Source organism: Callithrix jacchus, chromosome 2 (genome assembly GCF_049354715.1).
Source record: "Callithrix jacchus isolate 240 chromosome 2, calJac240_pri, whole genome shotgun sequence".
NCBI lineage: Eukaryota > Metazoa > Chordata > Mammalia > Primates > Cebidae > Callithrix > Callithrix jacchus.
In genome coordinates, this window is record NC_133503.1 from 71,080,892 (window position 1) to 71,103,411 (window position 22,520).

General features: G+C 48.4%; 1 protein-coding gene across 1 annotated transcript in view; it reads left to right on the plus strand.

Moving 5' to 3' along the window:
* The window catches only part of LOC118151365 (uncharacterized), a 37,205-nt gene that overhangs the window by 10,238 nt on the left and 4,447 nt on the right, over positions 1–22,520 (plus strand). The window contains exons 2-3 of the mRNA XM_078365974.1: positions 8,342–8,649; positions 21,221–21,343. Coding sequence (XP_078222100.1) covers positions 8,342–8,649; positions 21,221–21,343 — 431 coding nt within the window. The remainder of the gene's footprint in view (positions 1–8,341; positions 8,650–21,220; positions 21,344–22,520) is intronic.

Sequence of the window (22,520 nt, forward strand, 5' to 3'; positions counted from 1 at the left end):
TCACTCCACCATGGGGACAGAGCAAGATCCTGTCACCAAAAAAGAAAAGAGAAATTAAATGTCAGATCTATTAAAAAATAACTAAAGCTACCATAATTGCTGTGAGATACATTGTATAAAAAGACATTAAGTGCAGCATCAAAACCATAAACCCTGGGAGGAGGAAGAGTGAAAATGGAGAGTTCGTGTATGAGATCAAAATTAAGCTATTACCAGCTTAAGTTAACTTGTACAAGTGCAAGACGTTTCATGTAAGCATCAGGGTAATCACAAAGCAAAAGCCTCTAATAGACACACACGCAGGATAAAAGGAAAAGAACCAAAGCACTCCACAGTAGAAAGCCAGGAAGCCACAGAGAAGGAAAGCAGAAGATCTGCAGAACAACTGGAAACAATTTATCAAAATGGCAGAGTAACTACAGGCCTGTCAATAACAACCTAAAATATCCATGGATTAAATTATCTAAAAGATGTAGAGGGGCCGAATAAGTAAAAAAGCAAGACCCACTTGTATGCTGGGACCGTGTTGACTGAAAGTAAAGGGATAGGAAAAGATAGTCCATGCAAATGGAGACCAAAAGAGAAGAGTAGCTACACTTAGATAAAATAGACTTGAAGTCAGAAACTGTTAAAAGATACAGATAAGGTCATTATATTATGATGAAGGAGTCAATTCAGAAAAGGGCTATCACAATTGTAAATATAAATGTACCCAATTTCAGAGCACCCAAATGTATAAAGCAAATATTTACAGATCTAAAGGCAGAAACAGCCTGCAGTATGGTGAGAGTATTGTTACACCCACTTCCAGCAGTGGGCAGATGATCCCAAGAGAAAATCAATAAGGAACGCTGGAGTTAAACCTATACTCTAGACCAAATGCACATAACTGATATTTACAGAACGTTTCACCCAACAGCTGCAGAATACACATTTTTCTTCTTTGCTTTTCTATTTTTATTTTTATTTTTGTCCTCCTCCTTGTCCACCACTCAGAATACACATTTTTCTTGTTGGCACATAGAACATTCTCCAGGATACACTATATCTCAGGCCACAAAACAAGCCTCAACAAAGTCTAACAAATTGAAATCAGATCAATTATCTCTTCTCACCACAATGGAATAAAACTAGAAAATCAATAAGAAGAGAATTTTAGAAACTGTACAAATATGCGTAAATTAAATATGTTCCTGAATGACCAATGGTCAAAGGAGAAATTAAGAGGCAATTCAAAATTCTATTGACACCAATGAAAATGGAAACAGCAAAACCGATGGGTTGCAGCAAAAGCAGTACTAAGAGGGAAGTTTATAACAAGAAGCTCCTACATCAAATAACAGATTTCAAATAAACAACCTAACAGTATCCTCAAGGAACTAGAAAAACAAGAACAAACCAAGCCCAAAATTAGTAAAAAAGGAAAGACATAATAAAGATCAGAGCAGGAATAAGCAATATACAATTTTTTAAAAGATCAATGAAACAAAAAGTTTTCTTTTGGACAAGATAAATAAAACTGACAAATGATTAGCTAGACTAATTTAAAAAACATAAATGAGCCAAATCAATAATATTAGAAATGACCAAAAAAAGACATTACAACTGATCCCACAGAAACACAAAGGATTGTTACAGACGATTATGAGTAAATTTACAGCAACAAATTGGAAATCCCGGAGAAACATAAATTTCTGGACAAATACAACCTACCAAGATTAAACCCAGAAAAAATAGAAAACCTGAACAGAACAATAATGAGTAATGAGACTAAGTTAGTATTTTATAAGTCTCTTTCTAAAGTAAAACCCAAGACCAGATGGCTTCACTGTTAAATTCTATTAAATTTTTAAAGAAGAACCAACACCAATTACTTTCAAAATTTTTGTAAATATTGAAGAGGAGAGAAGTCTTCCAACTCATTCTATAAGGCCAGCATTACCTCGATACCAAAACCGGAGAAGGACACACGCACACACAGACACACACACACACACATGCGCGCACACACACAACAGGCTAAGATCCCATATGAATATGGATGCAAAAATCCTCAGCAAAATACAAGCAAACCAAATCCAACAGCACATTTAAAAAGGTTATACAACATGATCAGGATTTATGCAGGGAGGCAAGGATGGCTCAACATATACAGATTAATAAATGTATACATGTGATGTATCACAACAAAAGTATGAAGGACAAAACAATATGATCATCTTAATAGATGCAGACAAAGCATCTATTAAAATTCAACATCCCTTCATTAAAAAAAACTCTCAACAAATGAGGTACAGAAGGAAAGTACCTCAAAACAATAAAGGCCAGATAGGACAGACATACAGCTAACATCATACTGAACAGGGAAAGATTGAAAGCTTTTCCTCTAAGATCTGGAACAACACAAGGATGCCCACTTTTACCACTTCTCTTAAACATAAAACTTGGCATCCTAGCCAGAGCAATTAGGCAAAATAAAGAAAGATCTCTACAATGAAAACCATAAAAACAATGATGAAAGATATTAAAGAGAACATATAAAAAATGGAAAGATATACCAAGTTCATGGTTTGGAAAAGTTAACATTGTTAAAATAGCTACACTGCCCAAAGAGATCTACAGATTCCATGCAATCCCTATCAAAATGCCAGTGATATTCTTCACAGAAACAGAAAAACAATCCTAAACTTCAGGAATCACACAAGACTCTGACTAGCCAAATCATCTTGAGCAAAAAGAACAAAGCTGGAGACATCACGCTACCTGATTTCAAAATATATTTCAAAACAACAGTAATCAAAACAGAGTGGCACTAGCATACCATGCTGGGTGTATGGCAAAACTACAACCTCTGCCTCCCAGGTCCCAGTTCAAGCAATTCTCCTCCCTCAGCCTCCCTAGTAGCTAGGATTACAGGTACATGCCACCATGCCCAGCTAATTTTTTGTATTTTTAGTAGAGACAGGGTTTCACTATGTTGGCCAGGCTGGTCTCAAACTCCTGATCCTAAGTGATCTGCTCACCTCAGTCTCCCAAAGTACTAGGATGACAGGCGTGAGCCACCACGACCAACTACGTTATCTGATTTTTGACAAAGACACCAAAACATATTGGGGAAACACCGTCACTTAAATATATGATGCTGGGAAAACTGATGAATATGCATATGCAGAAGAATGAAATCAGACCTCTATCTTTTACCATATTCAAAAAATCAACTCTAAATGGATTAAAGATTTACATATTCGATTTGAAACTACTATACACTTTGGGAGGCCGAGGCGGGTGGATCACGAGGTCAACAGATCTAGACTATCCTGGTCAACATGGTGAAACCCCGTCTCTATTAAAAATACAAAAAATTAGCTAGGCATGGTGGCGCGTGCCTGTAATCCCAGCTACTCAGGAGGCTGGGGCAGGAGAATTGCCTGAACCCAGGAGGAGGAGGAGGTTGCAGTGAGCCGAGATTGCGCCATTGCACTCCAGGCTGGGTAACGAGCGAAACTCCGTCTCAAAAAAAAAAAAGGAAAAGAAAAAAAGAAACTACTACAGAAGAAGAAATGCTTCGTGACTTTGGTCTGTGCAAAGATTTTTTGGGCGAGATTCAAAAGCATATACAACAAAACATAAATAGACAAGTGGGTTTATATCAAGCCAAAAAGCTTCTGCACAACCAACAGAGCAAAGATATAACTTGCAGAATGGGAGAAAATATTTGCAAACTATGCATCTGAGAAGGGATTAATATCCAAAATATACAAGAAACTCAACGCCAGGTGCAGTGGCTCATGCCTATAATCCTAGGATCACCTGAGGTCAGGAGATCAAGGTCAGCCTGACCAACACGGAGAAACCCTGTCTCTACTAAAAATACAAAAAACTAGCCAGGCATGGTGGCGCGTGCCTGTAATCTCAGCTACTAAGGAGGCTGAGGCACGAGAATTGTTTGAACCTGGGAGGTAGAGGTTGCAGCGAGCAACAAAAAGAAAAGTCCGTCTCAAAAAAAAAAAAAAAAAAAACCACAAGACTGGGCAATAGTGGCTCACACCTGTAATCTCAGAATTTTGGGGGGCCAAGTGGATGGATCACCTTAGATCAGGAGTTCAAGACCACCCTGGCCAACATGGCAAAATCGTCTCCACTAAAAATACAAAAAGTAGCCAGGCATGGTAGGACTAATTATAAATTAGTCCTACCTGTAATCCCAGGTAATCAAGAGGCTGAGGCAGGAGAATTACTTGAATCCAGGTGGCGGAGGTTGCAGTGATCCAAGATCTCACCACTACACTCCAGCCTGGGCAACAGAGCAAGACTCTGTCTCAAACAAATCATAATAATAAAATAATAAAAGAACACAACACCAACCATAAGGAAATTAATTCATAAGGGTGCTAAGTTAAAATTAAAATCTTCTGGCTGGGCCCAGTGGCTCACTCCTGTAATTTCAGCACTTTGGAAGGTTGAGGCGGGTAGCTCACGAGGTCAGGAGATCGAGACCATCCTGGCCAACATGGTGAAACCCCATCTCTACTAAAATACAAAAAACTAGCCAGGTGTGGTGAAAGCCTCCAGCTACCTGGGAGGCTGAGGCAGGAGAATCGCTCTGGAGATGGAGGTTGCAATGAGCCGAGATCATGCCACTGTACTCCCGCCTGGCGACAGAGCAAGACTCCGTCTCAAAAAAAATAAAAATAAAAAATAAAATCTTCTATCCCAACCATTTCTCCCAAAAAGAGACCATTAAGGAGGTGAAAATTCAAACATGGAAGGAGAGAGGAGATTTGTAGCACAGCGTGGTCAAATACCTTTTCCAAAGATGGCCTCAGCAGTGTCTGCTATCCCACATGCCATTCTGCATGTGACCTTGCCTCTCTCTAGTAATTACTGGGGTACATGTCCCTGGGGAGGCTGTGACTTCTTTGAGACCATGTAGTTTCCACCTAGTTCTCTTGGATGGTCACTCTGGGGAAGGCACCTGCTACATAAGAATTTCAAATAGTGTGGGATTGTCATGCTGGAAAGACAGTGAATGGATGCGCTGGTTGGCAGCCCCAGCTGAGCTTCCAGACAACAGCCAGCACCAACCACCAGGCATCCAACCCAGCCAAGTAAGCCCTTCTCAAATTCCTGACTCTCAAAAGCATGAGCCAAACGATATAGCTGCTGCTTTTCCCCACAATATCTTGGGGTACTTTGTTACACAGCAATTATAAAGGAACTGACAAAGGACTCTTATCCAGAATATATAAAGATCTCCTGCAAATCAGTAAGAAAAAGACAGATGGGAAGTGGCAAAGAGCAAAACACTGGAAATCCAAATGGCCAATTATAAAAATGTGCTCAACCAACAAAGCGAAGACATAACTTACAGAATGGGAGAAAATATTTGCAAACTATCCATCTGAGAAGGGATTAATATCCAAAATATACAAGAAACTCAACGCCAGGTGCAGTGGCTCATGCCTATAATCCTAGCACTTTGAGAGGCCAAGGCAGGTGGATCACCTGAGGTCAGGAGATCAAGACCAGCCTGACCAACACGGAGAAACCCCGTCTCTACTAAAAATACAAAAAATTAGCCAGGCATGATGGCGTGTGCCTGTAATCCCAGCTACTAAGGAGTAGTAAAGAAAAGCTAATAGGCCGGGCACAGTGGCTCACCTCTGCTAATCCTAGCACTTTGGGAGGCTGAGGCAGGTGGCTACCTGAGGTCAAGAATTCAAGACCAGCCTGGCCAGCATGGTGAAACCCCATCTCTACTAAAAATAGAAAAATTAGCCAGGCTTGGTGGTGCATGCCTGTAATCCCAGGTACTCCAGAGGCTGAGGCAGAATTGCTTGAACCTGAGAGGTGGAGGTTGCAGTGAGCCAGGATTGTGCCACTGTACTCCAACCTGGGCAACAGAACCAGGCTCTGTCTCAAAAAAAGAGGAAAGAAAGAAAGAAAGAGAGAGAAGGAAGGAAGGAAGGAAGGAAGGAAGGAAGGAAGGAAGGAAGGAAGGAAGGAAGGAAGGAGAAAAAACATACAATGAGATGCCAATGCAAACCAACTAGAATGGTTACATTTTAGAAACCGAAAGTGACAATATTGTGTGGGTAAAGATGTGGAGCAATGGTAACTGCTTACACGGCTATGAGCATGCAAAATGGTACAAAGAACTTGAAAAAATACTTGGCACTGCCTACCAAAGTTGAAGATAGCTTATATACACCAGGAAACATATACAAGAGTGTGGTGGCAAGAGCTGGAAACTGGTAACCACTCAAACCTCCATTAATAGTACATGGACAAATAAACTGTGGTGTCTTATACAGTGACAAACTCTGAAGCTATGAAAATGAGCAATGTATAGGTTATCACAGCAACATAGATGCATCTCACTAATGGTGTTGAGCCAATAAATATGAATGGTAGGAATGCATTAAGATAAAGTTTAAAAAAAAACAAGCAAAATGTGAGCTAAACAGTAGGGACACATGAACACACAGAGAAGAATAATAGACACTGGAGCCTCCAAAAGCGGGGAGGGAGGGAAAGGAACAAGGGCTGAAAAATTACCTTTTGGGTACGGTGCCCACTATTTAGGTGATGGGTACACTATGAGCCCAGACTTCACTTGTACACAAGATATGAATTAAGAAGTCTGAACTTATGTCCTCTAAATATACTTAAAATTTTTAAAAAATATATTCTGGCTGGATGCGGTGGTTTACACCTGTCATGCCAGTACTCTGGGAGGCCAAGGCAGGTGGATCACTTGAGCCCAGGAGTTTGAGACTAGCTTGGGCAACATGGGGAAAATCCATTTCTACAAAAAATTCCCTGGGCATGGTGGCTCCCTCCTTTAGTCCTAGCTATGTGGGAGGCTGAGATGGGAGGATCCTTTGAGCCCAGGGCATCGAGACTGCAGTGAGTACAGATCATGCCACTGCACTCCAGGCTGGGTGATAAAGTGAGACCCTATCTCAAAAAAGGAAAAAAAGTATATTCTGGGCCAGGCACGGTGGCTCATTACTGTAATCCCAGCACTTTGGAGGCTGATGTGGGTGCATCACCTGAAGTCAGGACTTTGACACCCGCCTGGCCAACATGGTCAACCTCCCATCTCTACTAAAGATACAAAAATTAGCTGGGCGTGGTGGCAGGCACCTGTAATCCCAGCTACTTGGGAGGCTGAGGCAGGAGAATCGTTTGTGATGGTAAGGTGAGGGGATGTGGGGATGTCACTATGTCCCTTGGCCTGGGGAATGGAAACGCAGGTGTTTGTTGCTTTACCATTCACATTTATAGTATGCTGATATATTATGTACTTTCCGTAAGTGTGTTACATCTCACAATAAATCTTTCAAAGCTAAACAAAGAAGAAAATAAATATATGATTGATAAATACCTAACTTCATGTATCATATTATTACCTAGTTTCTTCAACCTTATTTATTAAATTATCTAAACTATTCTCACTGGTTTGTGATTCCAACTTAATAATGTAGCCAATTCTTACTTGGATTTGAGAGAGCTGGTAGTTATCAAAAGTCTACTCGGTTTTGGCGAGGATGAATGTGCTTTGTGGGGCGGAGGTAAGGGGGATAGAAAATGTGAATGAAACAAAAAGCAGGGAGGGAGGATAAGACAGTCATCGTCCTGGGATTTATTATTAAACAGGAAAATTCTAAAGACAAACTGAGAAGAGAACGGAAGTCTGTCAGAGGGTTGCCAAGTCAGAAAGCAAAAGTAAATTGTCGCTTTATTAAAAAGCTGGGGCGGAGCGGGTCGGGGGGCCGCCATCCTGATGGAGCTCAGAACAAAACATTTGGGGGGGGGTCTTAAAGCGGAGGCCAGGCCTGCAGGGTGGGGGTCGGTTATCCCGGGTATCCCGCTCTAGGGTGCAGCTTCCATCCATATTGTGCAGGTAGTTAAAGACTGCTGAATGGCTTTTGTTTGTTTGTTTTGCTTTTGTTTTTGTTTTTTTGAGCTGGAGTCTCACTCTGCCTCCTAGGCTGCAGTGCAGTGGCAACATCTCAGCTCACTGCAACCTCCGTCTCCCGAGGGATTCTCCTGCCTCAGTCTCCGGAGTAGCTAGCTGGGATTACAGGCGCGCGCAACCAAGTTCGGCTTTTTAAAAAAAATTATTTGCTTATTTATTTTTGAGACTGGGTCTCCCTATGTTGCCCCGGCTGGTGCCAATGTTTTCAAAGATTTAACATACTGCTATTTTTACATGTATTACTTTGTGCTTACTCTAAACTAGTTTTTATTGATGGAAAGTACAGAAAAGAGCGCGTGCCGCATTTTGTCCCCCGCTTGCCCACCAGGCTCCATTCCCTCTGGAGCGCACACCTAGGCCGTTTGCGTTCCCCGCGTCCCCCCGCCGGAAGCGGCCTGGAAGGGGCCTGGACGCCGCGGTGTCGTGCGCACACTGCTCGGGTGGGCCGGACGCCACGCGGAGGGCTGGGAGGGACTGAGGGGCGCGGGGGGCGGCCTGAATCCCTGTCCCGCCCCCCCGAAACCCCGCCCCGCCCCGCCCCGCGCCCGCGGACACTCTCAGCCCCGACAGCGGCCGCTCAGGTCGGACCTGCGCGCAGCGGCCGGAGATGCAGCGGGGCGCCGCGCCGTACCTGCGACTGTGGCTCTGCCTCGGACTCCTGGACGGTGAGCGCGGCGAGCTGGCCGCCCGCCCGAGAGCTGGGCTGGCCGCAGAGCGGGTACCGCGCGCCTGGGGCGGGCGCTGCGACCGCACCGACCGGGGGACGGGCAGGGGACACCGTGGCCCGGGAGCGCGGGCGCGGGAGGGAGCACGACGCTCGGGGCCCAGGACCTCGGGATGAGGAAAAGGCGGGCGGGGACTGCAGCCGGGTCAGGCCAGGGCGGCCGGGCCGCGCCTCCGCGCAGGGATAGCCTTCCCAGCCCCCAAATCCGCTTCTCTGTAGGTGGCTCGGCGTCCTCGGAGCCGGGCCCCGTCGGGCTGCGCCCTGGGCCTGGATCCTTCGTGCCCTTACTCGCTTCCCCGCGGCGCGCCTCTTGGTCCCAACCCACGCGCACCGGAGATCCCGGCCATCCCGGCCCGGCCCCAGACTTGGGTGCGCACTTCCCGACGCCCGGAGTCCGCACTCGCGGTGGGTCCCCCAGAGGGCGCTCCAGATGGACCTCCACCTTCCCTGGGCCGGGGACTTCGGGGGCAGGGGCTGGGGACTACCGCGCGCCCGAGGCAGACGGGTGCAGGTGCACACTGCAACTGAAGGCGTTTTGAGGAGGCGAGTCGAGGGCTATCAGCGCCGCAAAAGAGGTGGAAGGCCGGGGCTCTCCGGATTCGAGGGGACTGGGGCCTTGAAGGCCAGCTGGGGAGCAGAGGCCCCCACCGGAGGGTCCCCTGCACAGGAGAGGCAGGGTTCAGGTTGTGTTGTGTTCCGGCCGCTCTGGCTGGTGGGGAGAGACCCATACCTAAGGCAAAGGCGGAAGGGCTGGAGAGAGGGACTGGGGGGGATGAGGTCGGGGAGAGGAGCTGGATAGAGATGTCAGGAAGGAAGCTGAGAGGATGAGCTGCCAGTCCACACGGAGCTGGTGTCCCTGCAAATCTAAAGGTGGAAGGGCGGGGTCAGAGTTTCCCACTGTCTGAGCCGGGGAGTGCTGGGAGCCCTGAGGCCAGCGATGGGGACCTCAACATTTCTGCACCCCATAGGAATTAAACAGTGGCTATACATGCTTATAGTTCTCACAGGGAGTGTCAGACCCATTTGACACATGGAGAAGCTTAGACCGAGGACATGTGCCACTCCCCCAAGGTCCCCAGGAGGCCCAAAGTAAGCCTAACAAAGCCCGCCTTCTGTCTACCACGTGTACGTTCACTGGCTGAAGAGCAGAGGACAGGGGAGGGGGCAGGTCTGACTTAACCAGGGGAGTAGGGAGGAGAACATCGGTCTGGGCCTCTAAGTCTGACAGGTCTGATCAGGGCACTGCCCTTGGCCTTCCTGTACCCAGCCCAGGACGGGGCTCTCAATATGTGTTTGTTGAGTGGCTGACAGGGCTGTAGAATGAGAGACACTTAACCTGGAGGAAACATGGGCCAGGCCCCTGGGCGCAGTGTCTGAGGCTGGGCTGCTTAGCTGGAGAGGAAGCAGAGGACAGACCCAGCAGGGGACCCTGGGGGAGGGGGCCAGAGGGCCAGGGGGCTTCCAGGGATACAGGGAACATTCTGCAGGTATAAGGAGAACCAGGCGAGGCCAGTGTCCTGGCACTCCCACATGGTTTTGGGGTGAAGGGAGATGAAGCCAGTCCCTCCAGTAAGTGCAGTGACTCCCAGCCAGTTAAGAAGAGGTGGAGAGAGGATGTTAGCTGGGGGCCCATGGGGTGGAGTGTCTGGGGTTGGACCTGGGTTTGGCTGGTGGGGAGATGACAGTGGAGACAGAGTCATCCCTCCCTGAGCCGTGCACTTAGCTCTACCTCCTGCTAGGCTGAAGACCCTGGGACCTCCCAGCCTGCTGGGGGATTTCACAGCGGGAGCACAATCCCTTAGCTGCAGTCAGGCATCAGGGTAGCCAGGGGTAGGAGCAGGCCTCAAGCCTGAGCACCCTGAAGCTGACCCCTTAAAAGTGTGCTATTGGTCATAGAACCAGACTCTTGTCCTGCCTCTTCCCCTAAAATCCTTTCTGTGTGACCCGAGTCCCCTCCTTTCTGCGCCCTGCACCTCAGTTTCCCCAAGCATAGCCATGGCACAAGCTGGCAAGGGGTTGCGTGTGCTTGGGCTGACTCCAAGACCCACTTTCCTGCTCCAGTTCCACAGCTTTCCCCGGGTGGAGAGGGTAGGTCGCCGATGTCTCTTGGGGCTTAGTCTAGAGAGAGGCCATTGGCACCCTTGCAAGTTCATTGGCACCCATCCCTATCGCCCAGGGATGAAAGTGCTCAGGGGCCCTGGTGAGGCACAGCTGGTGGCTGTAAGCTGCACAGGAAGGCAGTGTTGCTTCCAGCTAAAAGTTTCTTGGAGAGGTCTGCAGAGCTCCAGGACAGGGAATTCCAAGCAGGGCGAAGAACCCTGCAGAGGCCGCGGGACAGGAAAGTCCAGATGGTGAATGTGGACGAATGAGTGGTCCGGTGAGGGTAACGTCTGGAAGGAGTGGATGGGAGGTAGCGGGAGACGAGGCTGGAGATGGGGCAGCGCCAGCAGCAAGGAGGCTGGTGTCCGGGGAGACAGGAGCTGGGGAACTGCAAGTAGAGAAAGCCAGGGGGTAAATTGGGGTGGAGGCAGGTCGAAGCTGGGGATGATGGGGATGGGGGAAGTCCCAGGTCTCTGGTTTCAAGAATAGTTTATCAGAGGGAGACCCTGGGAGAGGAGCAGGGACTCAGGGTGGAGGTGTCTAATGGGATTTCCTGGGAGACCCCAGCTGATACAACCAGCCAGATAAGGAAGGAGGAAAGTTGGGAGCACTTGAGTGTGATGGGGCAGAGGGGAATTGGGGAACCCAGGGAAATTAAGTAAAATCAGCTGTGATAAGGACGTTCTTCTCTGTGTCTGGCTTACACCATCCTGCTGTAGTTTGGGTATTTTCCTCCACAGGGCAGTTTTCTCTCCACCAAGGCCTAGCGTGAGTCCCACGTTCCTCTGAGATGCCCCTCAGAGTTGGGGGTGGGCAGGGGAGGGGGTCTGGAGAGCCTCTCACACCCCCTAGACTCAGAGCAAGATTCAGGTCATGTGTCCAGCTGGAGCCAGGGATTCCTTTTCAGACACTGGCTTCCTCTGGAATCTGGGTTTTACGGTTACGCTGAGCAGACAAGTCTGGGAGCAGGAAGGTGCGGGCATTCATTGCCGGAGGAGGTTCAGGGCGCCAGCCATGGCCGGGCTGGACGGGGCAAACGGCAGGCACACCCCCAGACCTGTCCGTGGCCAGGCCTGGGCAGATCCAGGTGGCAAGTAGGGAGCTGGCCACGTAGCCGGGAAGGTCAGCAGGGGTTCATGGGAAAGGACTTGTCGGCCACAGAAGAGGACATCCTGCCTGCATTTCCCTCTTCCTGCGGCAGGAGCTGGTGGCCCCAATTTAGCAGCACTGGGGGGCCACCTCTGCGCCAGCTGGGCTGTCTGATAACACCGCTCATCCTCCTGGCCCGCAAGGAGAACCCTGACCCCAAAGAAGCCAGGAAGACTGCCTGGCACAGCTGGCTGCCCTACTTCCGCCCTGTGCTAGGAGCTTAGCATCTGCTCAGGCCCCCTCCTCCCGGTCTCCACCCACTCGGGGTACTCAGGCAGCCCATGCTCCCAGCAGGTCCAGCCCCTCTCAACCTCATCACCACTCCCTGCTTCCAGCATCTTCCAGAAATTTGTCTCCATTCTGCCCCAAAGGTACTGCTATAAAATACAGATCTGAGCCTTCAGCACCCCCCACCCACCCATCCTCAAGATAAGCACGAGCTTCTTGGGCTAGTGGTACAGGCCCTTCCTGCTAGAGGACAAAATTCAGACTTTCAGGTGGATTTAGGGGAAGCCCTTATCATCACTCCCTCAACACACTAGCTTCAAAGCTACCTTAAATTCTACCGAATGGAGGTTGATTTGTGTTAAGTAGCAAGCGTGCACTGGCACGTGCATGAACATGCACAGATGTGCAGTGTCCGGCAGTGAGCCATGCCTCGGTGTAAAATGGTTTCTTTTTTTTTTTTTTTTTTTTGAGACAGAGTTTCGCTGTTGTTACCCAGACTGGAGTGCAATGGCACGATCTCAGCTCACTGCAACCTCTGCCTCCTGGATTCAAGAAATTCTCCTGCCTCAGCCTCCCGAATAGCTGGGACTACAGGCGCACACCACCATGTCCAGCTAATTTTTGTATTTTTCGTAGAGACGGGGTTTCACCTTGTTGACCAGGATGGTCTCGATCTCTTAACCTCGTGATCCACCCGCCTCAGCCTCCCAAAGTGCTGGGATTATAGGCGTGAGCCACCGCACCCGGCCAAAATGGTTTCTTAAATTGCTTCACAGCAGGGCATGTATAGGTTTTAACTTTATGGCACAGACCTCATTGTGCTTGTTTTGGACATTAGGAAATTAAGGCCAGAAGGGTGAAACGGCTCTCTAGATGATAGATGGCTCATTTCAGGGAGGTAATAGGTGTCTGGTATCTGGTTTCAAACAGCATGGAGGCCAAGTGGGAAAGAAGGACAGGCACACAGGCTGTTGTCCACATTCCCCAGGGAATGCCCTAGAGGGCTGGCCAGGTGAAATCTTCCATTTCTGGGTACTGTGGCACCGTTTTTACTTTGCTGTTCCAGAGACCTATCCAAAGCAGCATGTCCCAGACAGCTCCCCCAGGGTCCACCTCTCGCCCGGCATTTACCTATGTGCACACCCTCTTCACCCTCCTGGTACCCTGTGCCTCTCTTTTCCTCACCGCCATACCTGCCCACACATTCTTTTTTTTTTTTTTTGAGACAAGTATCTTGCTCTGTCACCAGGCTGGAGTGCAGTGGCAACATCTCAGCTCACTGCAACCTCCGCCTCCCGGGTTCAAGTGATATCATGCCACTACACAGAGCAACAGAGCGAGACTCTGTCTCAAAAAAAAAAAAAAAACAAGTGATAATGAGCAGCTGCTCCGTGAAGCTATGGAAAAGTGCAGGAGTCCCGGGTGGGAAGCCATGGCGTTAGATGCTGGGGAACCCGCACAGGAGCTCAAATGTCAGAGGTGGGGAGGGAGTGTTCCAGATCACCTGCACATGGAGGTCTGGAGCCGCATCAGGTGAGTGGCAGGGAGGCCAAGGAGGCTCCAGATTCTGCCCAGAAGCAGCAAAGAGGTAGATTTAAGCAGGAGAGGGACTTGTGTTCTAGAAAGATTGTCTGACCCCTGAGCAAGGACTGGGCCAGTGGGGAGACACTGGTATTGTGATCCAGGGGAGAGCCGTTGAGACTGGCCAGCAGTGGGGTGGGGAGGAGGCAGGGTGGAGGGACAGCAGCCCCAGAATGCCCAGGAGGGGCTCTGCAGCCAGAAGGTGTCCATGGCAAGGATATAGAGTACTTGGTCAGGATGGTGAGGAGAGGTGGGGGCAGGGACCTGGGACTCCCAGCCACCCCACCCTTGATAACCTCCTCCTAGACCAGCAAGCTCCTACTCAGTCTGCAAAGCCCATTTCAGCTCTGAGCATGGAGGCCACTTGGTGACCAATTGGCTGTGGGGGATGAGTAGGGTCAGGAGTGTCTGGTGGGTGAGCATCACTTGGACAGCCAACCTAGGAGGAGGGAGAGCAGTGTTTCCAGGGCTGATGGAAGAAAGATGATTACATTTTATAAAATGCAGAAATGCAAATTATGCAGACATCTGTAGAATAAATAGTAGCTTCCCATAATCCTGTCTTCCCAAGACAATCTCTTAACGGTCATGTATTTTGGAGCACGTTAACCTCTGTGTGCTAGCTTTCTATCTGTACAGTGGCAATAGGGAACCTACCGCAGGAGTGTGAAGGCGTGTGGAATGCACACGTGTGTACGACCGTGCTCTCACAGACAGTGCTAAGTGCACGCTTGCTGTTCCTGTTGTAGCAGGAGGTACTGAGAAAGGAGGATTCTCCATTGGTGTCTGGACGCTGTCTATCATTACTGTGCGGCTGCCTCCTTTCACATCCTTGCCAGTGCTGGGAATTCTCATTCTTTGTGGTTCTTGCTTCTCTGGCAGGTGTATGGTTGTGAGCTCTGTGGTTCCAGTCATCCTCCCCAGTGTTGGATGTGGGCTGGGCTTGAGGGCTGGGGTCCCCCAGGACTGGAGCCCAGAAGAGCTGTCAGGAAGGGCGGGAGCACAGAGTGGGGTTGAAGTTCCAGGTTTGCCACCATCAAGAGTACATCCAGGGAGCAGGACCGGGGCCCGAGGCGGGTGGGGACCTGAGCCTGCTTCCATGGCCTCATCGCCCACACCATGCTCCATCTGTCCCATCTATCTGAGGGCCCAAAGTCACTGGCTCTGGCCTGCGTGCTCTCCTCCTGGGCCAGCAAGCTCCTACTCAGTCTACAATGCCCCTTTCAGCTCATATGCATCCCCTCCCACCACTGAGGCTTGCCCCCTGTGCTATGACGATAACACAGGGTCATAGTGAGACAGCAGCTGTAGCAAACCAAGCATTCAGGAGGCAGGTGACAGCAGAGGGCTCTGTGTGCATGAGCCAGACCATTTATTCTTCTTGTTTGTTTTTATTTCTAAGACGGAATTTCACTCTTGTCACCCAGGCTGGAGTGCAACCCGCCCCAGGTTGAAGTGATTCTCCTGCCTCAGCCTCCTGAGTAGATGGGATTATAGGCACCTGCCACAGGCCCAGCTAATTTTTTGTATTTTTAGTAGACATGGGGTTTCACCATGTCGGCCAGGCTGGTCTTGAACTCCTGACCTCAGGTGATCCCCCCACCTCAGCCTCCCAAAGTGCTGGGATTACAGGTGTGAGCCACCATGCCCGGCTTGACAGTTTATTCTTAACCATGTTGTTTGTGGTCTGTTGTTCTTTTTTTTTTTTTTTGAGACAGAGTCTTGCTCTGTCACCAGGTGCCAGGCTGGAGTGCAGTGGCTCAATCTCAGCTCACTGCAACCTCTGCCTCCTGGGTTCAAGCAATTCTCCTCCTACCACTCTGTGCTCCCACCCTTCCTGGCAGTAGCTGGGACTACAGGTGCATGCCACCATGCTCAGCTAATTTTTGTATTTTTTATTAGACACTGGGTTTCACCATGTTGGCCAGGATGGTCTCAAACTCTTGACCTCATGATCCACCCGCCTTGTCTTCCCAAAGTGCTGGGATTACAGGCATGAGCCACGGCTCCTGGCTTGTGCTCTGTAGTTCTTAGTGATCCTAGGACCAATCCACGTCTTGCAAGTGGGAAAACTGGGGCTTGGAGAGAGCGGAAGTGATTTGCCCAAGACCACACAGCAGAGAGCAGCAGTGTGGGGTGCCCAGCAGGACGTGCAGGCCCAGCTTTCTCAGGCCTGCAGGATGTGCAGTGAGGACTGATAGCCCCTTAATCTCTGGAGGCACAGGGGCTGCAGGCCATGTTAGGGGGTGCCATCCGGCAGAACACTCCTGCCACCTTCCCCCAGGTCTTTGCCCGGCCCCAGGAGTGAAGAGAGAGGGTGCAGGTGACCCCCCTCTGCCCAGCCCAAGCCCAGCAGCAGCCCTTTTGCTCCCCGACAGCTCCCTCCAGTCTATAGCCTGGCTCCTGGCTGCCTTCATCCTCCTGGGCTTAGCTGCCCAGAGAGTGTGTGTCCAGCTGGTAGGCCTGCCACACAGCCCCCGTCTTCCCAAGCACCCCAGGGAGAGGGAGAAAAAGAGCTGGGCCTGGGGTGGCCACAGCAGAGCCATGCTCTCTGCCAACGTGGAGGGGGCCCCAAGCTCATGGATAATCCCAGTGCCATCCTTGTGCTGGCCGTGCTGGGCCTGAGGACAGAGCCATGAGCTGATGACACCCCCACTCAGGATCTGCTTGATGACACAGACCCTCCACCTACTGTAGATCAGGGCCAAAGTGGGGATGACATGCTCAGCTGCAGGCCACAGGGCAAGCCACACTATATTAATTCTTCCTAACCATGAACATGGAATGTTTCTCCGTCTGTTTGTGTCCTCTCTTAATTTCGTTGAGCAGTGGTTTGTAGTTCTCCTTGAAGAGGTCCCTTATGTTCCTTGTGAGTTGTATTCCTAGGTATTTTATTCTTTCTGTAGCAATTGTGAATGGCAGTTTGTTCTTGATTTGGCTCTCTTTAAGTCTGTTATTGGTGTATAGGAATGCTTGTGATTTTTGCACATTGATTTTATATCCTGAGACTTTGCTGAAGTTGATTATCAGTTTCAGGAGTTTTTGGGCTGAGGCGATGGGGTCTTCTAGGTATACTATCATGTCGTCTGCAAACAGAGACAGTTTGGCTTCCACCTTTCCTATTTGAATACCCTTTATTTCTTTTTCTTGCCTGATTGCTCTGGCTAGAACTTCCAGTACTATATTGAATAGGAGTGGTGAAAGAGGGCATCCTTGTCTAGTGCCGGATTTCAAAGGGAATGCTTCCAGTTTTTGCCCATTCAGTATGATATCGGCTGTTGGTTTGTCGTAAATAGCTTTTATTACTTTGAGATACGTTCCACCGATACCGAGTTTATTGAGGGTTTTTAGCATAAAGGGCTGTTGAATTTTGTCAAATGCCTTCTCTGTGTCAATTGAGATCATCCTGTGGTTTTTGTTTTTGGTTCTGTTTATGTGGTGAATTATGTTTATAGACTTGCGTATGTTGAACCAGCCTTGCATCCCCGGGATGAATCCTACTTGATCATGATGGTTAAGTTTTTTGATTTGCTATTGCAATCAGCTTGCCAGTATTTTATTGAAGATTTTTGCATCTATGTTCATCATGGATATTGGCCTGAAGTTTTCTTTTCTCGTTGGGTCTCTGCTGGGTTTTGGTAACAGGATGATGTTGGTCTCATAAAATGATTTGGGAAGGATTCCCTCTTTTTGGATTATTTGGAATAGTTTCAGAAGGAATGGTACCAGCTCCTCTTTGTGTGTCTGGTAGAATTCGGCTGTGAACCCATCTGGACCTGGACTTTTTTTGTGTGGTAGGCTCTTAATTGCTGCCTCGACTTCAGACCTTGTTATTGGTCTATTCATAGTTTCGGCTTCCTCCTGGTTTAGGCTTGGGAGGACACAGGTGTCCAGGAATTTATCCATTTCTTCCAGGTTTACTAGTTTATGTGCATAGAGTTGTTTGTAATATTCTCTGATGATGGTTTGAATTTCTGTGGAATCTGTGGTGATTTCCCCTTTATCGTTTTTTATTGCATCTATTTGGTTGTTCTCTCTTTTCTTTTTTATCAGTCTGGCTAGTGGTCTGTCGATTTTGTTGATCTTTTCAAAAAATCAGCTCTTGGATTTACTGATTTTTTGAAGGGTTTTTCATGTATCTCCATCAGTTCAGCTCTGATCTTAGTTATTTCTTGTCTTCTGCTAGGTTTTGAGTTTTTTTGATCTTGCTCCTCTAGCTCTTTCAATTTTGATGATAGGGTGTCAATTTTGGATCTCTCCACTCTTCTCATATGGGCACTTATTACTATATATTTTCCTCTAGAGACTGCTTTAAATGTGTCCCAGAGATTCTGGTATGTTGTGTCTTCGTTCTCGTTGGTTTCGAAGAACTTCTTTATTTCTGCCTTCATTTCATTGTTTATCCAGTCAACATTCAAGAGCCATGAAGTGGCTCTTGTTCAGTTTCCATGAAGCTGTGCGGTTCTGGGTTAGTTTCTGAATTCTGAGTTCTAACTTGATTGCACTATGGTCTGAGAGACTGTTTGTTATGATTTCCATTGTTTTGCATTTGTTGAGGAGTGCTTTACTTCCAATTATGTGGCCAATTTTCGAGTAGGTGTGATGTAGTGCTGAGAAGAATGTATATTCTGTGGATTTGGGGTGGAGAGTTCTATAAATGTCTATCAGGTTTGCTTGTTCAAGGTCTGAGTTCAAGCCCTGGATATCCTTGTTAATTTTCTGTCTGGTTGATCTGTCTAATATTGACAGTGGAGTGTTAAAGTCTCCCACTGTTATTGTGTGGGAGTCTAAGTCTCTTTGTAAGTCATTAAGAACTTGCCGTATATATCTGGGTGCTCCTGTATTGGGTGCATACATATTTAGGATCGTTAGCTCTTCTTGTTGTATCGATCCTTTTACCATTATGTAATGACCTTCTTTGTCTCTTTTGATCTTTGTTGCTTTAAAGTCTATTTTATCAGAGATGAGAATTGCTCTCCATTTGCTTGGTAAATCTTCCTCCATCCCTTTATTTTGAGCCTTTGTGTATCCTTGCATGTGAGATGGGTTTCCTAGATACCCATTTTGCCAGTCTGTGTCTTTTGATTGGTGCATTTAGCCCATTTACATTTAGGGTTAATATTGTTATGTGTGAATTTGATACTGCCATTTTGATGCTGGCTGGCTGTTTTGCCCGTTAGTTGATGAAGATTCTTCATTTTGTTGATGCTCTTTAGCATTTAGTGTGTTTTTGGAATGGCTGGTACTGGTTGTTCCTTTCTGTGTGTAGTGCCTCTTTCAGGAGCTCTTGTAAAGCAGGCCTGGTGGTGACAAAATCTCTGAGTACTTGCTTGTTCGCAAAGGATTTTATTTTTCCTTCACTTATGAAGCTCAGTTTGGCTGGATATGTAATTCTGGGTTGAAAGTTCTTTTCTTTAAGGATGTTGAATATTGGCCCCCACTCTCTTCTTGCTTGTAGAGTTTCTGCCGAGAGATCTGCTGTGAGTCTGATGGGCTTCCCTTTGTGGGTGACCCGACGTTTCTCTCTGGCTGCCCTTAGCATTTTCTCCTTCATTTCAACCCTGGTGAATGTGATGATTATGTGCCTTGGGGTTGCTCTTCTTGCGGAGTATCTTTGTGGTGTTCTCTGTATTTCCTGGATTTGAGTGTTGGCCTGCCTTGCTAGGTTGGGGAAATTTTTCTGGATAATATCCTAAAGAGTATTTTCCAGCTTGAATTCATTCTCTTCGTCCCCTTCTGATACACCTATCAAACGTAGGTTAGGTCTCTTCACATAGTCCCACATTTCTTGGAGACTGTTCATTCCTTTTTGCTTTTTTTTCTCTAATCTTGGTTTCTCGTTTTATTTCATTGAGTTGATCTTTGACTTCTGATATTCTTTCTTCTGCTTGGTCAATTCGGCTGTTGAAACTTGTGCATGCTTTGTGAAGTTCTTGTGTTGTGTTTTTCAGCTCCTTCAATTCATTCATATGCCTCTCTAAATTATCCATTTCTGTTATCATTTCCTCGAATCTTTTTTTGAATCTTTTTTCAAGGTTCTTAGTTTCTTTGCATTGATTTAGAACATGTTCTTTTAGCTCACAGAAGTTTCTCATTACCCACCTTCTGAAGTCTAATTCCGTCATTTCATCACAGTCATTCTCGTCCAGCTTTGTTCCCTTGCTGGTGAGGAGTTTTGGTCCTTTGTAGGAGGTGAGGTGTTCTGGTTTCGGGTGTTTCCCTTTTTTTTTGTGCTGGTTTCTTCCCATCTTTGTGGATTTGTCCACCTGTCGTCTGAGTAGTTGCTGACTTTTTGATTGGGTCTCTGAGTGGATGCCCAGATTGTTGATGATGAGGTATTTCTGTTACTTGGTTTTCCTTCTACCAGTCTAGCCCCTCCGCTGTATGACTGCTGAGGTCCACTCCAGGCCCTGCTTGTCTGGGGTACACCTGTAGCAGCTGCAGAACAGTGAGGGATGCTACCAGTTTCTTCTTCTGCTATCTTTGTCCCAGAATGATGCCCGCCTAATGTCAGTCTGATCAGTCCTTTTTGAGTTGACTCTGGATATACAGGGGTCAGGGAGCTGCTTGAGGAGACGGTCTGTACTTTATAGGAGCCCAAGTGTTGAGCTGTGAGCTCCATTGTTCATTCAGGGCTGTTAGGCTGCTACGTTTATGTCTGCTGCAGCAGAACTCTTAAAACCCTTTTTTTTTGCTCTGTCTCGGGGAGTTGGGGCTTTCTTTATGAGTGTCCGTTGCACTATCCTGCCCAGCTAGGAGGCAGTCTAGTCATTATTTGCCTGCCGAGGCTCCGCCCTGGTGATGTGGGGTCCATCCTGTTGCTGCAGGCTCTGCCCTGCTGCCACGGGCTCCGCCCTGCGGAGGAGTCTATCTGTTATGTCGGGTTGCCTCGGCAACAGCAGGCTGTGTCAGCAATGGGAGTGTACCTCAGTAGGGACGGATTGCCTCGGTAATGGCGGATGCCCCTCCCCCACTGAGCTGCACCATCCTGGGTTCAGATGTGCCCGCAGTGAAACTCTCCACCTGGAGTGTCTTGAATTGCCGTTTTTTTTTTGTCCCTGTGGGGGTGAAACCCACCGAGCCTGCTCGCCTGGCTCCCTGCCTCAGAGCGACTTTCTTTTTTTTTTTAAGTTGAACGGATGGCTCTCTCCCAGGTGTTTCGGTCGCCCGCTGTTAGGGCACTGGGATCTGTGTGATTTCCCGTGCAGCGAGCCACTGCGCTGGCTCAGACGCCACTTCCCAGGAATCTCCTGGTCTGGCTCACTGTCCAAGTCCCGTTTAATCAGTTGGATATGCTAATCTGCCCTCCCAAATCTCAGATTGCTGGTTTAGCAGGGCACCCGGACCAGTGTGTTTTGTGCAGAGTGTTGCGGAGTGCTGCTGCACTGGGGCGCTGGCTGAAGCAGCCGCAACAGCCAAAACGGCTGTGCTTGCATCCCGTGTCTCTCCTACAGCTGGGAATTTCCTTGTTCTGTGGGCAACAAAGATCCATCTGGAAATGCGGCTTTGACTCATCCTCTGCGCGTTCACTGAGAGCTGCGATCCTGAGTTGTTCTTACCGTGCCATCTTGAATCAAGTAAGAATATTTTTTAAAAAATTAAATGAGAGAATATAAAAGTCCAGAGTGTAGCACAATCCCCAAAACTCTCCCGATCCAGATGGTCGCTGGGCCAGGGTGAGGTCTTGTGTCTTGGCCCTTCCAGATGTTCGACAAATCTGCAACACAGACAGAGGTGTGAGGGTCACTGCAGGGCACAGAGGCGGAGGGAGAAGGGGCTCCCTGGGGTTGGTGTGCAGGTCTCAGAGGGCTCCTCAGGCCCTGGAAGGTAACCTTGGGCCCCAGGTTTCCCCAGAGTCTGTCCACAGGGGTCTGAGGCCTGGCTGAGGGGGTTACGTGTGCACAGAGAGTGTCTCTAAATGTCCTGCAGGAGGCACTGAGCCCAGGCACGCACACAGGCAACTTCAGGGAGCTGGACCCCTGATACTGAAACAGATGCAGAAGGAGGGGGAGGCTCAAGGATTCACAGGCAGAGTCCTATGCCCTCGGGCCCTGAGAGGAGCAGGAGGTCTGATGACACAGGGCGGGGTGGGGACCTGCCCTCCCCCTGGACCCTCCATGCCATCCAGATGGAAGAACTGCACGTTAAATGTGTGCAGCTTCCTGGAGCACGTCATCATTACGGCCTAAGAATACTTGGTCCTTCCAACACCCCACCAACCCTGTCTGTGCATTTTCATTCAGGAAATCATTATGCTTTAGCAAAACACACATTTCCCATGTAATACATTCCAACATGAAAGGATTACAGAAAACACTACTTTTTAAAGAATGAAAAACAGGGTGTGTGTGATGTATAATAAATGTATATATATGTATAAAACATACATTCATATGTGTATAATTTTGAATAGTAAAATACATTTAAAACAGTGGCTCCCTGAATCGTGCCCCTTAACTTCTCCCAAGTGACCACAGCCCTGACTTGTCTTCAGGGGTTTCTTTTGTTGGCATCGGACACAGATACAGAACCATCGATGCCCAAGCCAGTGCTCTCTACACACAGAAGCCTCCAACCTCATGTTGAGAAATGGGGCCAGGAGGCCACCCCAGGCCCCAGGGCTCCATGGAGGCTGAGGAGCTGCTGGGACTGGGCACACCCCAGGGGTTCTGGATTCTGGCTTTTCCCCTACTTGATGCCGGGACCTACTGAGTGCCCGCGGGTGTCCAGTGCTGGGCTGGGTGGGCTGCTTGC